Source organism: Abrus precatorius, unplaced genomic scaffold (assembly GCF_003935025.1).
Source record: "Abrus precatorius isolate BTA unplaced genomic scaffold, Abrus_2018 Scaffold7, whole genome shotgun sequence".
Taxonomy (NCBI): Eukaryota; Viridiplantae; Streptophyta; class Magnoliopsida; order Fabales; family Fabaceae; genus Abrus; species Abrus precatorius.
This window is the reverse complement of record NW_020874417.1, coordinates 31,724,477-31,738,396: the sequence shown is the minus strand read 5'-3', so window position 1 is coordinate 31,738,396 and position 13,920 is coordinate 31,724,477. Positions and strand designations below refer to the sequence as shown.

The 13,920-nt window shown below is 34.7% G+C and overlaps 1 protein-coding gene across 1 annotated transcript; it reads right to left on the bottom strand.

Moving 5' to 3' along the window:
* Positions 1 to 302: 302 nt before the first annotated feature.
* On the bottom strand, positions 303 to 12,956 carry LOC113872732 (ubiquitin carboxyl-terminal hydrolase MINDY-3-like). The gene is made up of 7 exons (XM_027510516.1): positions 11,951 to 12,956; positions 8,749 to 8,827; positions 7,719 to 7,864; positions 5,514 to 5,637; positions 5,161 to 5,346; positions 1,775 to 1,846; positions 303 to 1,659 (listed from the first exon to the last, which is right to left on the bottom strand). Exons 1-7 carry the CDS (start codon positions 12,361 to 12,363, stop codon positions 835 to 837), a joined length of 1,845 nt encoding a protein of 614 aa, XP_027366317.1. The 5' UTR covers positions 12,364 to 12,956; the 3' UTR covers positions 303 to 834.
* Between the last annotated feature and the right edge of the window lie 964 nt (positions 12,957 to 13,920).

The following is a 13,920-nucleotide window of genomic DNA, read 5'->3' as shown; positions in this document are numbered from 1 at the left end:
TTTTTTTTTTTCCATTTTTCTCCTCTCGTACAACGCCGTACCCCATGCCGACCCGAATATATATTCATCATTATCTAGCATTTGCTCATTAAAATCCAATTTATCATTCAATTAAAATTGAAGTCTGATATTTATTTCTCTGAGGCCGCCACTTCTGCTCTGATATTGTTCATCAAAATTTTTCCGATCTGCGATTCACATTCCCTTTCTTCCACTTCATTCTCATTTTGAACAATCACATTATTGTGTAATGGGATCCTAAGCCCTGGAAAATATTTCAGAAAATACGCTTTTGATTTTTGGGACCGAAACGCATGGAATATAGATGCCCATTAATCATTACAAGAGAAAAAAAGAAATGGAGAGAGAGAGTGGTGAGATGTTCCACAACTGAGGGCGCGATCATATTATTCTATGACTATTCATTTTCCCCTATTCCAGAAGCCAAGCATGATACTTTACTATTACAATTTCAGAAACTAAGAACAGATTTCACGTGTAATTCCCCCCCTCCCCCCAAACAACTATAAATCTTCCTATTTGATGCGAATACATTTAAATGGTTGTTACAAGTATGCTAAACAATAAATATCGCATCCCTCTTCTTTGTTCCTTCTGAATGACATGACAAAATCGAAAAATTATGTTGAATATACATGAATCCACATTATATAACGGATATGCACATAATGGAGAAAATTTGGAGATTTGAACCCCCTCGAGGTACAACATCAAAGTTAAAAGCATAAAAACTTCATCTTCTCTTTGCCGACCCGATTGTGCTTTACCTGATAAAGCCACGTAAACACAGCAAACAACTTCAAATAAGGTCTCTCAGACTATACTAGGAGGATCCCCTGACCAGCTGCAGACAGCACGGCCCCAGCGGGTCCTTATGCAGTCCACCAAAGGTGCATGCTGAGAAGGCTCTGGTTTAGATACTTCAGTGTCCTTCGCTGCAGACTCTCCTGCACTTGAAGCAGAGGAAACTTTTACATCTGCCATAAATTCTTCAGGCGTCCACCTTGGGGGAACTGAAACTCTCAATTTTGTCAGCCTGGGTCTTTGCAGGGGAGTTTCAGCCCCAGAATTTGATTGGCCGCCATTCAGATCTGATTTAGCAATCCCATTAAAATGGTATAGATTAAAAACCTTCCTACCCATCAGTCCTGATGAATCCTTCAAACCTCCCAAGCTGCTGTCTAAATCCAAAATTACTTGCCAGAATTCACTCCATACGATGAATCCAGCAGAGCAAAGATGTTCTAGCTTCTCTGGCCGAAGTTTAATATTTGTTTCTGCGAGAACTTGATGAAACCCTTCCACACTAACGAAACCACCACCTCCACTCTGATCTTGTGCATCAAAAGCTTTGCGAATCTGAGTTTCCCTTCCTTCCAGTTCATTCTCATTTTGGACACGGGGGTCAAGAGCAAACAGTACTGTATAATGGGATTCACTCCCCACAACCCATATAGGCCACTTTGGGGATTTCAGAAACTGACCAACCTTGCAAAAATTCAGGGATTCTAGTAGAGTGAGAAATCCAACTTCTACATCTCTTGATATACCTTTCAGAAACATTCCTCCACCTAAATCCATCCTTCCGTCAAACACATTAGGCACAGCCTGCCCACAAAGCAGTAGGTTTACAATTTCCTGCAGCATAAGATTCATAGAAAAAGAAAATTTTATCTATTCTGGAATATTATTTAAAATAAGCATCAGTTCAAAGGATAGCAGCATTTCTCAATTATCTGTGGTATATATATACCTGGGAGGCATGCCCAAAAGGTGCAGTAACCAGTGGTAGGCTGGGATCATCCCTGTCACTTTGAACCAAGTCCTGGAGGAAAGCAAAATATTGCACACATTAACTCGAGAATTTTTAAAAGCATAATAACAACCGATGCAAAATCAGCCAAACATTGGAATTTATCATGTCAAATACACCATTTAATTCCCAACAATTACGGATCATAGAAAATGACAAAACAAAAATTTTCTAAAAACCATAGAAATAAAACTCAGAAGTTTAAAGGCATAAATACTAGTAACAATTGCTCCATTTCTTTATACAGGTTTGAACACCAAGGCTTACTACCTCAGCTCAACATTTAAAGGAGATTAGGATATGAAATGAACATATAATCCTGGATCTAGCTAATGATGTTCCTCAAGCACACAAGCTAATGAAAACCTAGGAGGAAAGAAGCATGACATTGAATTTCTTTTTCATTTTGAGTTTCTAAGGTAATTTGGAGCCGAAGATACTAGTAAGAGGCTTTAACTGGACTTGGGTTTTGGGTAATGTTGAATCAATATGGGCTGGTTGAGATGAAGTGTCATCAGTTTTTGGTATTGTTCTGGTGTTGCACTTCAGTTCACATTGACATTGTTTTGAGGTGGTAGACCACAATGGTCAAAAGCAGGGGCCATTCATGTAAGAAGCATTTCAATGCTCGAGTTAGAGGATACGTTGGCAAAATAATGGTATAGCTAAAATGGCATACCTTAGGATATTGGATCATCCCAATCTATAAGTGTGGGTATGTCATGGTTAGGTGCTGAGCCCCCCCTATTAATGATGTAAGTTGGGTAAGGGGAGATTTCTTCCAACCATGATAGGTTGAGCATGCCATACTTGGTACAAAAGTTTGGCAAAGCAGTCTGAAGTCATGGTATTGGTCATAGGAGTCAATAACAACCGCTATTGCAGAGGTGCAGAGCAGAGCAATTGGGTGCTGCTATTCCATTGCTGTCACATTTCAGTGTAGTGGTCGTTGCGCTGCAAATAAGGGCAAAAAGCGAAGCAAATCGCGGCTCTAGCAGCTACTATTTCATCTTAGGGTAAAGGGACAAATTTGCCCTCCTATTTTGAAGATTAAAATGTTTTTAAGAGGAGCAATCTGGAGATTTCGCCCCTTTTATATATGTCAAACAGGGCAAAAGGATAAGTTTCTCCTCCCTTCCTGAAAGTTGGAATGCTTTTTAAGGAAGGCAATATTGAGATTTCAGCTCCCTTTTATATTTTTGAAAGTTGGAACCCTACCTCCATCTCTGTTCTCTCTTCTCTTGCTTCGTCCTCAATCTCCAACGTCACTTTCTAGTGCAAGTCACCTTTTCCAGCCAAGTTTCAGTTGTTTTCTTCATCTTCAACAAAACTCAACTTATTTCTAACGTAAACAGAGATATTTTTTAGTTGTTTTGTTCATCTCCGATGTAACTCAAGATATTTTTGATGAGATATAGACTCCAGTGAAACCATTTGCTTTATAACTTTTTCTGGTGATTGAACACTTCTTGATCTATTTTCCTTCTCTGTTTTGATTGTCTTCATAATAGCAATCATCTTGCTATCCGCTATAGCATTTTTGGGGTCAATCGCTCCGCATCACTATCTAGGATTGACTACTATGGTACGGGTGTGGTCAGGGGTAGGTTCATAGGCACATCCTTGAGTTCAAGCAAGATGGAGGGTATCCAACTTGGGTGTAATGACCCAAGGCAATCTCAGTCAATATTTCAAGTGAGTAGGTTAAACTCATCGAAGGTGAGGACCCAGTTTGGAGTAGCCATGATTATTGAGAATCTTAAATCAGGTCCATCCAAGCTGGTGTGGTGGGGTTCACCCTGAATCAAGTATCCTTAAAATAGTCTAAACCCTCTTTAGACAATTCTGTTTGAATATTACTATTATTGTTGTTTTAAGAGTCATTCCATGTTAGGAGAGTAATTGGGCTATGCATGGGCCGATTGTATTATACTTGTAATTGACCTAGAACATTGTATAAAAAGGATAATAATGTCAGTGATTTATCATCAACATATAACACAATTATTTAGAGTCCTATTAGTAACATAAAGTATTTTCTCTCTTTTTACTTTTCTACCCAACACCTATAATTTCAACATGGTATCAAAGCAATACCATCCAGCATGACCATGCCTATGTCCATAGTGACTTCCACAATAGTTTCCAAAATATGGAACTCCTCTGTATTTCTTATGTTTCTAACTTAGAAATTTTCAGTCTCCTTATTGGTTCTTAAGAAAAAAGAGAAGTACAAAACTAGTGTTTTTTATCATCCCAAAATCACAATCATTCAGTGTCCTATTAGTATGATATTTAATTTTACTTCTCTTTTCCATTAAATCCCTATGATTTTCAACAGAATCCTTACAGTATACGTTTGTTTGCTAGGTGGCTTTTCCAAAACAATTTCTTGACCAGAGTCCAGGCATTATTCAAAAAATTATTTGCTAGAAATCCCTAACTCTAAATTTTCCCACAAGCTTATCAAACCATGAAGAATTGTCACAATAATCAACTACATCCTGAAAATAGCTCATTTCTGGTCAAAAGAACACTGCATCTTCCAGTAATATTTTTGAATTAAGAGAATTCAACAAATTAGAGAATCAAACCTGAACATTTTTTAGATTACATTTAAGGAAATCTGAAAGGTGATAGAAAGACCTTTGGCAAAATCATTTAGCACCCGCCATCATCGGACCACTTTGGGTGCAGGAAGCTCCAGGAGCTCAGGACCGTATCCTAGGTCCTGAACAACTGAGGAGCATGAAATTTGGTTTTTGGGGGGGGGAGAACAGGGTCAGGGGCAGGGGTGGGGAATAGCATCAAGGGTCCCTGCAAAAAATATTTAAGCCAACTCAAGCCAAAGCAACACATAAATTACTAGGCTCAGTTATTGGCTTCCTGTTAATTTCCAGGCAATATTAAAGACTCACATTCATATCTCAAATACATTGCACTTGATGATCCGTAAGACCTAGACAACCAAAAAAGCAAGAAATAATTAAATTACATTGCCGTTGCTTTTAAATCATTCGGGTAGGCCATTCTTAAAACAGATATACCCTACTCTTTTCCATTACATAAATATCCCTATAGGAGCAATTATAAGTACAAAATAAAATCAACCTAATAATCCAGTTACCCAAGACATAGGGTGAAATTCTAATATTCACACAAAAGAGATTGCATATTCACTATTCACTCACAAGTACTTCATTCTTGGTAGGTACCAGGAAGAATGCCTAACATCTCTTACTTTGAAAGACAGTGTGAAGTGTGAACTCAAAGACAGTAAAGTGTAATGTGAACTAGATACCAGAGCTTGAAGCAGGCTAACATACCAGTCCCCGGGAAAGTAAGGCAGAGATTAGAAAAAGCAAAGCTCCCATTCGACTTTGGAATAAGGGAAGATTTGCTTCAAGCCTTTGCAATGCAGTTGTCTGTGATGTGCAGATTTCAATTCTAAGAACCTTCTGCAGATCCAAGGTAGATTCAATGGAAAGACCTTTAAGAGATTTTGCAATGACCTGTCAATTGGACAAGACTTGATTCAGCAGATAAGGATATCATCCGAGAATCATAGTAGATGACACCAATAACAAGATAGAAAATTCAACTCAATTTCTTGCCAACAAAGTACTACACAAATAAAAACAATAACAGTACAATACAATTCAATCTATCGCCAAGGTACCTCATCCTCTGAAATCCCTTCAAAACGCTGAATGTCATTCTCTGGAATGCTCAAAGTTGCAATCACAACCCTTCTATTACTTCCACATGAAAATAAAATTTCACGCATACTTCTTACAAGGGCTCTGCCATGAAGATGAAATCGCACACCATAAACATATCATGAGCTTAGTGCAAGTAAAACCATGGAAAAATACACCTACCAATATTAAATACCTGTGAAGCACATAGAAGGACATTTGATAGGAACTAATATACATAGGCATATGGAATTGAAATAGACGAGCAAATACTACAGAGAAAAAACGAAGTCCAAAACCAGAAAAGCTGAAGTTATCACCAAACAATTAAAAAAAAAAAATTAGAAGTAGAGGTCATGCTTTATGAAGCCAAAAAATAACTTCTAGCATCCGCCACATTTAAATAAAACAGGACATTAAAGCCCACATAACTAAAAGCAAGGTCCGAGGTACACCTCCAATGTTCAATCACCAAGGTGATGTGATGTAACAGAAGGAAAAGAAAACTTCAATGAACACGCAACAAAAGTCAACCTTATTATCACAATGCCTTCCTTTCTCTTGTCCCCCACTCTCGTCATCATTCCATCACAAAATAAGCTTAAATTGGTAAGTAAAACGTAAATATATTGATTGGATTTAAGATTTAATATTAAATGTATTAAGATGTTCCACATCGCTAAGAATAGAGCTAGTGTATTCCTTATGAGGTTTAAGCAAACCTTTTTCTTTAAACTAACTTTTGGAAGTTAGGCCTGATTTTTTAATTTGGTATCAAAGCCAACCAATTTAAATGTTGGGTCACCTATCAATGTCTAATCCTGCAAACTTTTCACACTAAATATCTTAGTCCTAGGCATGAAAGAGATATGTTAAGATGTCTTACATTAAGTATTAACTTTTCAGAGTGAATTAGATCTAGTTTTCTAATAAAATGTTAATTATAAACTACAAAAATTTGAAACAAATTTATAAAACTGAGTTTAATTTTTAAAAATTCTCAAAACTTAAAATTGACAACCATGTCAAACTCTTGATTCATTTGAGTCTCTTTTTCTACCTTCCTAATCCCTTTGATCATCGTGTCTCCCATGTCATTAGCACTTCCTTATGTCCATTAACACTATTCTTCCAGAACACTTCATTGAAAGATCCTATAATTTTGGCTTCTTCTTCTTTCTCTCTTTCCACCCTTCTCCCATGTATCCTCAAAATCCCAATTGCCAACCTTCTCCCATGTGAACCCTTGTATCTTTCAGAAGTGCTCCCCTCATGATCATTTAAATCCCCTCGAAAAACTTCCAAGTCTTTGAAAAATTTTATCTTGTTTTACTCTTCTAATGCCACCTAAGATGTATAAGCGCAGATCACTTTAAAGTCTCCCTTTCCACCATAAACATTAGAGCAATGGTCCCATCTCCTAGTCTTTTAACATGAATAACATCAATCTTCTAATACTTAACTACAATTATACCGACCTCATTTCTCAATTTAACCTAAACCAGTGTACCACAATAAAAACAAAAGTGTCTACTTCCTTTGCCTTTTGTTCTACCTACTCAATTTTTTATAGGCACATGAAATTAATCCTGTTTCCAATCATTGTGCTTACACTTTCCACTGGTTTACTTGTAAGTATATCTCATGTTCCTAAACGAATCCTTCGCACCATGAACCACTTTACCCACACTGGTTCATGAAAATGTGAGAACCTTGCTTATTTTTCACCACATCCAGGCGATGAACAAGAATCTGACGAATACATTAAATCCTGACACAATTTAATGTTGTGAACCGAACAACTACTACTGTATATTGAAATAAACAGATACATAATTGAATCAAATCAATATTCATGTTCACAGTACACAAGAAAACAGGGAGCTAGAAATCAAAGAAATCAACATCTTGAAGACATGGAAATTTAATCCATATTCATGAAAAGTTAATATTGAATCAAATCAATATTCATGTTCACAGTACACAAGAAAACAGGGAGCTACAGATCAAAGAAATCAACATCTTGTAGACATGGAAAATTTAATCAATATTCATGAAAAGTTAATATTCAATCAAATCAATATTCATGTTCACAATACAATGTACAAGGAATGGAAGCTTATAATTTTATTATAATGAATTCTACCAAGCTAAACACAAATGACTGCTCAGGAAAAGTTAATCACCTTACTTTTACACCTTCAGTAAGTGAAGAAAAATTATACGATGGAACAGATGGACTTTTAAATGATGCACCTGGACCCTTTTGTGGCATGTGTGATACATCTTTCAACTCATCATAGAAGAAAAGAATGTATTTAAGCACAAATGCCTGAAAAGTTAGAGAAAAACATAAGCAAAATAGACATAGAACAAAAAATAATGCTTCTAGAACTATTATTGTATATTAGAAAACAACATGCTCACTCATGAACAAGCTTGCTACAAAAATTGTATTTTCTTTATTGAAAAAACATGTTCAACATTACTATATCAGAAAAGTTAAAAACAAAAAATTATCAAAGAATAAAACTTAGGTGTAGTTCTCTACTTGTTTTTGGTGTTGTTTTAAATTCAAAATTGAAGTTTTAGCTCCATAAAGGGTCCACATTTTTATCTTTTGATGACTTTTAAAAGCAGAAATCCTCGAGTATCTACAATTTTAAATACCAGATAACATAAATGGGAATGAATACAGGAAAAGCAATACTTGCATTCACCTGTCGAATTGCCATCCTTAATTGAGAATAACAAGTGATTAAATTTTAGTTACAATATGTATATATATATATATATATATATACACATGGGGAAATCATACAAAGAAAACACAGAATACATTTACCATCATCTAGCCAATTACTAATATTTTATGCCTACAAAATATTTGTTTGATGCCAGTAGATAATACATTTACACCATGGAGCCAGTTGCTAATATCGTGTAGTTAAAGCACTCAATTAGTGCATATAGTTTCACTCAAAATTCAATTTAGTCCTCACAGTTCAAAACCGTTCAGAACAGTCCTGAAGTTTAGGGATTTTCGAGGTAAATATTAGTTGGGCGGGCTATCCAGAAAGTCCCTATTGAAGTGAAACTATAAGAACCAAATAATACCATTTTGCCTTATTTGAAATAGGGATTTTTCTAAAAAGCTTTGAAAAATGGACAGCATGCCACAATTTCATAAATAATATTGAAAAATGTAGCCATTACTTGTATAGCTGCCAAAACGCCACAGGGGCCACCTTCATGCTGCACTAGGCCCATTGATGTTTCAGGATCAGAGCTAAACCTATAGTAAAGTTTTCATAGAAATTAGCAATAAAAAGCACGTTCATAACCTTATTCAAATTTAAAGTATAAGAAACAAATAATTCAAAAGTCAAAACATCTTTAAGAAAAGGACAGTATGTTCACAAACAAAACTTGCAGATCAATAGTTGAATTTACCAGTATGATTTTTCCGTGAATGAAACTAATGTGTTCATAAATTGTGTTTCACAAATGAAATGTAAAGCATAGCATTAGTTTCACAGCAGAAAGGTCAGACCGGAGGTGATGCAGAGAAGCAAAAATTTCTAAATAAAAAAGTTAGTCATCGATTACAGGACAAGATATACCAATACATAATATTAAACAGACCTCCACAGAAGCACAAAAATCAAAACAGTCTCCATATAACAAACAAATAATATTAAACAATGACAGCACCTACATGACTTTGCTATCTAATTAAGCAGTAATGTAGCATCAGCTGAACATAATCAACATGTATAACAAGGAATTTTTCTACTGTAGTTCATGCGAAAATGACTATGTTAAATAGCAATGCTGCATTTTTTTTATTTTTTTTTCCCTGTTGATTTAACAGGAACTTTGTGCATTCTTTGCTATACAGAGGGAACCACCCTTTTATCAGTCAATTACTTGATGAACTACTACTTCCATTAAACAATCACAAAAGAGCAGGCAGTACACAAGATTGTCTTAACACTAGCAGAACATAAGAATTTAACCCATGTAGAGCTTTTCAATTGAAAGTTCCACCCTTCCCACATTGGCCAAAGATGAAATTCTGACAGTTAAAGATGCTTACTTTTGCAATTTCACTTTTATTTCCCTCCTATATCTTATTTAACTCTTATTCCATACTTAATTTTGAATGATCACCACCAACCCCAGATTTACAAAAAACAAAATATGTTTTCAGAACTAGGAAAATGCATTCTTCTAAAGATACATGGCTCAACTTCTTTTCCTTGTAATATATTATAATTTCAAATGCCAGAATTGATAAGTCCATATTTTAATGTACTTTATGGCTTATATTTTTGTAATTGAAGTTTATTTTATAGAGGTTTCTCACTAGTTTTAATGTTAATTTTCACAAATAAGCATAAGAGAACCACCGGTGCTTTTTGAGAATATTCTGAGCAAAAAGCTTAGATAATTTTAACGGGTCTCGCACATATGCACGACAATGTTTCGCAAGCTACATGGGTGTGTTTCGTTGTCTAACATGGTCATGCTGGATGATGGTGCACGATTGTGCTAAATAAATCTGCGTTTAAAAGTTTAAATTCAAAATTCAAACCTTGCGAAAGTTTTGATACAGATTCAAATTTGAAATTCAAATAAAGATTTCAGTTGAGATTCAGATTAAAAATAAAACCGATTCGAATAAATAGAGCTCAACCGACCAGGAACTCAAAGCACATCCTATATAAAGACTTAAAGACAATTTTTTTGACTTCATTATACATCTTTTTCTACACACCTTCTTCCCATTCTTAATTCTGACTCACTACAGGTTGAAAGTTATTAGAGATTATTGGAAAAGACGACGAGCCTCGCTTCAGAGTCCGAGCAAGTGATTAAGCGCCCTTTGAAAAACAAGAACTCTTTTCATCTTTTTTTCTTTTCAGTTTTTCTTGTTTGAATTCTCCTTTATGATTTATAGATAGGTTCATCATATTTTTTGTTGTTTATTTTATTATGAGTAGCTAAATTCATAATTAAATCTATAGTGGATCTTATTGCACACTTTATGTGATTTTTATGTTTAATAATAATATTATATTTTTGTATATTTGATTTTTATCCTATTAAATTGAATTGTTCATGTTAAAAACTAATCACTCTTAGTATCTCATAGTTAATTGTATTGTAGTGGAACAATAAGATAAAATAGGACAAAAGGTTAAGCGGATCAAACTTATTCTTTCTCTTCTAACTGTTATTAAATTAATAAACTCATAGATTTTTTATACTTTTTCTACCGTTTGCCTTGCATGATCATTAAGGATAATCGTTTAAGGAAAAGAATATTAATTTTGCATAATAATTGAGCTATAATAGATTAAATATGGGTAGTTGATAAACACTAAATAAATTAACATTGAGATTAAACTAAAGAAAACATAGAAAGGTATAATAAATGAAACCCTATGTCCTAAGCTCTTCTCATCCAATTTCTGTCAAAAAATCTCATTTGTTTCTTTTAAACTAATTTTTGAATTTAACTCTTTGATTTTAATCCATTACGCATCCTTTCTGTTTAAACAATTGAATCAAGGTATTATTGGTAATTGAAAATAATCTTTATAGGATAACAACTTTGTAACTTAATTCAAAAATTCTTTATTACTTTTCGACGGTACACTTGCTCACGAACAAGAATAAACAGGTTTGCGATATTACTTATTATTAATGAGAGCATAGCAATGAAGTCACTGACTTTTCAAGATTGTGCAAGTCAGAATGAAGCTGAGCTCACTTTGCAATCAGAAATATACATATCCTGATTCAGAAGTCTGAACAAACAACAACAGCATGATATTAAGATACAATGAACGCACATTATGCCCTGGCCAAAATAACTCCGACCCCAATCACACAGAAACAAGGAAAACGGACAGCTGGACAACATAACAACAATATGAGGGGAAGCAGGAATGTGCATCACTACATTAAAAAAGGAAAGTACAAACTAAAAAACTCCACAAAACTTAAAGAAAATTGCAACTCCTGGTAGAGAGAGCAACAACAGAAGATATTCAAGCTCAGGAATTAGTTACAATTGGATCATCTTAAAAACCAAAACATGGAACAGAGGTTTCAAATCATGGACATGTTAAAGAGTTGTGTTACTATGACTCAGTTCATCTCTTCATGGCAAATCGTACGCTTGGCAACATATCCATATACTTCAGATCATTTAAAAGGTAATTTAAGATTATAAATATACTCATTTTTATTTTTTATTTTTTGCTAACAGTATACTCATCTTGACACCATGTCATTGAAATAACCGCATGAAAATGACTTCACATAATTTTCTATGTTGGAATAACACGGTAACCGAGTAACCACAAAAGACACATATAAAACAACAACAATCAGAAGCAGAAACTACCTTATTCCCTGGTTGCTCCACTGTGCAAGAATGCCCTTCGAGACTTCATTCCCAAACACCATAGCAAACAACTGATTAGCTTCTTCCGCAGACAACTCCTTACCCAAATTCCCACCTTTCAAACGCAACTCTTCCTCCTTCCTCCCCACTTCGCCACCCTTCTTTCCCGCTTTAACAGCGGCCGGCGGAGAAGGCGAAGGTAAAACCCTCGCGGCCGCCGCCATCCGCTTCTCAGCTGCCGCCGCCATGAGTTCGCGTCGCCTTGTCTTGAATTCCGGCGAATCCTCCGGCGACCCCGAAACCACTCCGGCGGATGCATCCCTCGGTTTGCTACGCTTCGGCTCTGGCGTCACGCGCTGCATGCTCATCCGAATTGCCATTTGCAAATCCTCGTCTTCTCCTCGATCCGCCATTCCCGAACGGATCAACAGTTTCAATCCCAAAATCAAACAAAGACAGAGAACCCCCAGAAGAATAATTTTTAGGGCTCCGTTTTGCGGCTTTTGAAAATCGAAGCCTCCGGACTCGAGTGTTTCGCGAAATCGAACTGCGATTGGTGCGAATTGGAATTTGGAACGCCGGGAGGGGTAAAATGGGAAATGAATTTGTGAGGGTAGTGAAAATAGCAGGTTTTGGCGAAGCTGAAGCCACGACGACGCCGTCAAGTGGGTGAAACGGTGTCGTGTGAGAATGAATGATGAATGTCGAAGAATGTTTGTAGCGGAAGTGCTTGTGAAATGACTCTGAGGCCCCTCAGTTAAAGGTTCAACGCAGTGGTAAAGAGAGTAATTTAAGTGAAAAGAGAGGGTACTGTGGGAAATGGAATTTCGTGATTTTTATATTGTGCAGATTTAAATTGAAGCCACCGGCGATGCTTTCCTTTAACGGAGAGGAACCAGAAAGAGTTTCTGTTTTCCCTGTTGAGAAAAGGGAAGGAATCTGCGCAAAAACGAGAGAATTTCTTAATTATTGTTTATCAACAAACCTTTTCTTTCTTTCTTGTTCTATCAAAAATTTTAAGTTCATTTGTAATTTATTAATCTATTTTTAAACAATAAATATTTTTATAACTTTAAGAATTTTTTCTTATAATATACATTTTAAAATTTGTATTGATGAACGGTGCGTATTTTATACTTTGTTTTTCTTAAATTTAAAAATTCGTATAGCACGTTAAATAACTGCTAATAATATTGAATTTAAAGCTATTTTTATATTGTAATGAAAATCACCTTAAAATAACTTCTTATTTATATTTTAATTTTTACTTCAAATATAAATAAAAAAATTAAAAATTGTCAAAATGAGAGAATATGAAGTGTTTCTAAATTTAAAGGATTCAAAACTAATGTTTATTTACTATTTTGACTGTCATTTAGCTAAGGGAATATTACACACAATAAAATTAGTTTTAAAAAATAGTGTGAATATAAATTAAAAAACGTATATTTTGTGCATGCATAAACTTTTTTTTTCCTTCTCTCATGCAAGCATATTATAGAAGACTTTTTTTACATATAAATATCTTCTAATAAAGTAAATCACAAATAAGCACGTTTTAATAATTAACCAAATGAATTTAATTTTAGAATATCATTCAACTAATTGATGATATTTAAAAGATTAGGTAACAAGTGACTCCGTATTTAATTAACCATTTAATTAATTAACTGTTTCAAGGAAAAAGCTACTGATATATTTTTCATATACATATATTAATTATTTATTAAAAATTTATTAATGTTTATAATATTATTACTAAGATTGCATGTATGTATTTTAATATAACCTAAATATCAATGAATATTTTAGTAAATAATTAATATATAAGTGTTGCATGAACAAAATATTTTAATTACATTGAAATAAAATGAAATAAAAGTCTTTTTGATGGGGATGATGAATGGCGACCAAGGAGGGTCGTGGTGATGGTGATAGTTATGTTACAATGACAAAACGTAGCACTAAAC

Coding starts and splice junctions, on each gene's coding strand:
- LOC113872732 (XM_027510516.1), bottom strand. CDS start 12,363: ATGGCGGATCGAGGAGAAGACGAGGATTTGCAAATGGCAATTCGGATG. Junction 8,828..11,950: donor TGGAGCAACCAGGGAATAAG/GTAGTTTCTGCT, acceptor ACTTTACTATAG/GTTTAGCTCTGATCCTGAAA. Junction 5,347..5,513: donor AAGGGATTTCAGAGGATGAG/GTACCTTGGCGA, acceptor TCCAATTGACAG/GTCATTGCAAAATCTCTTAA.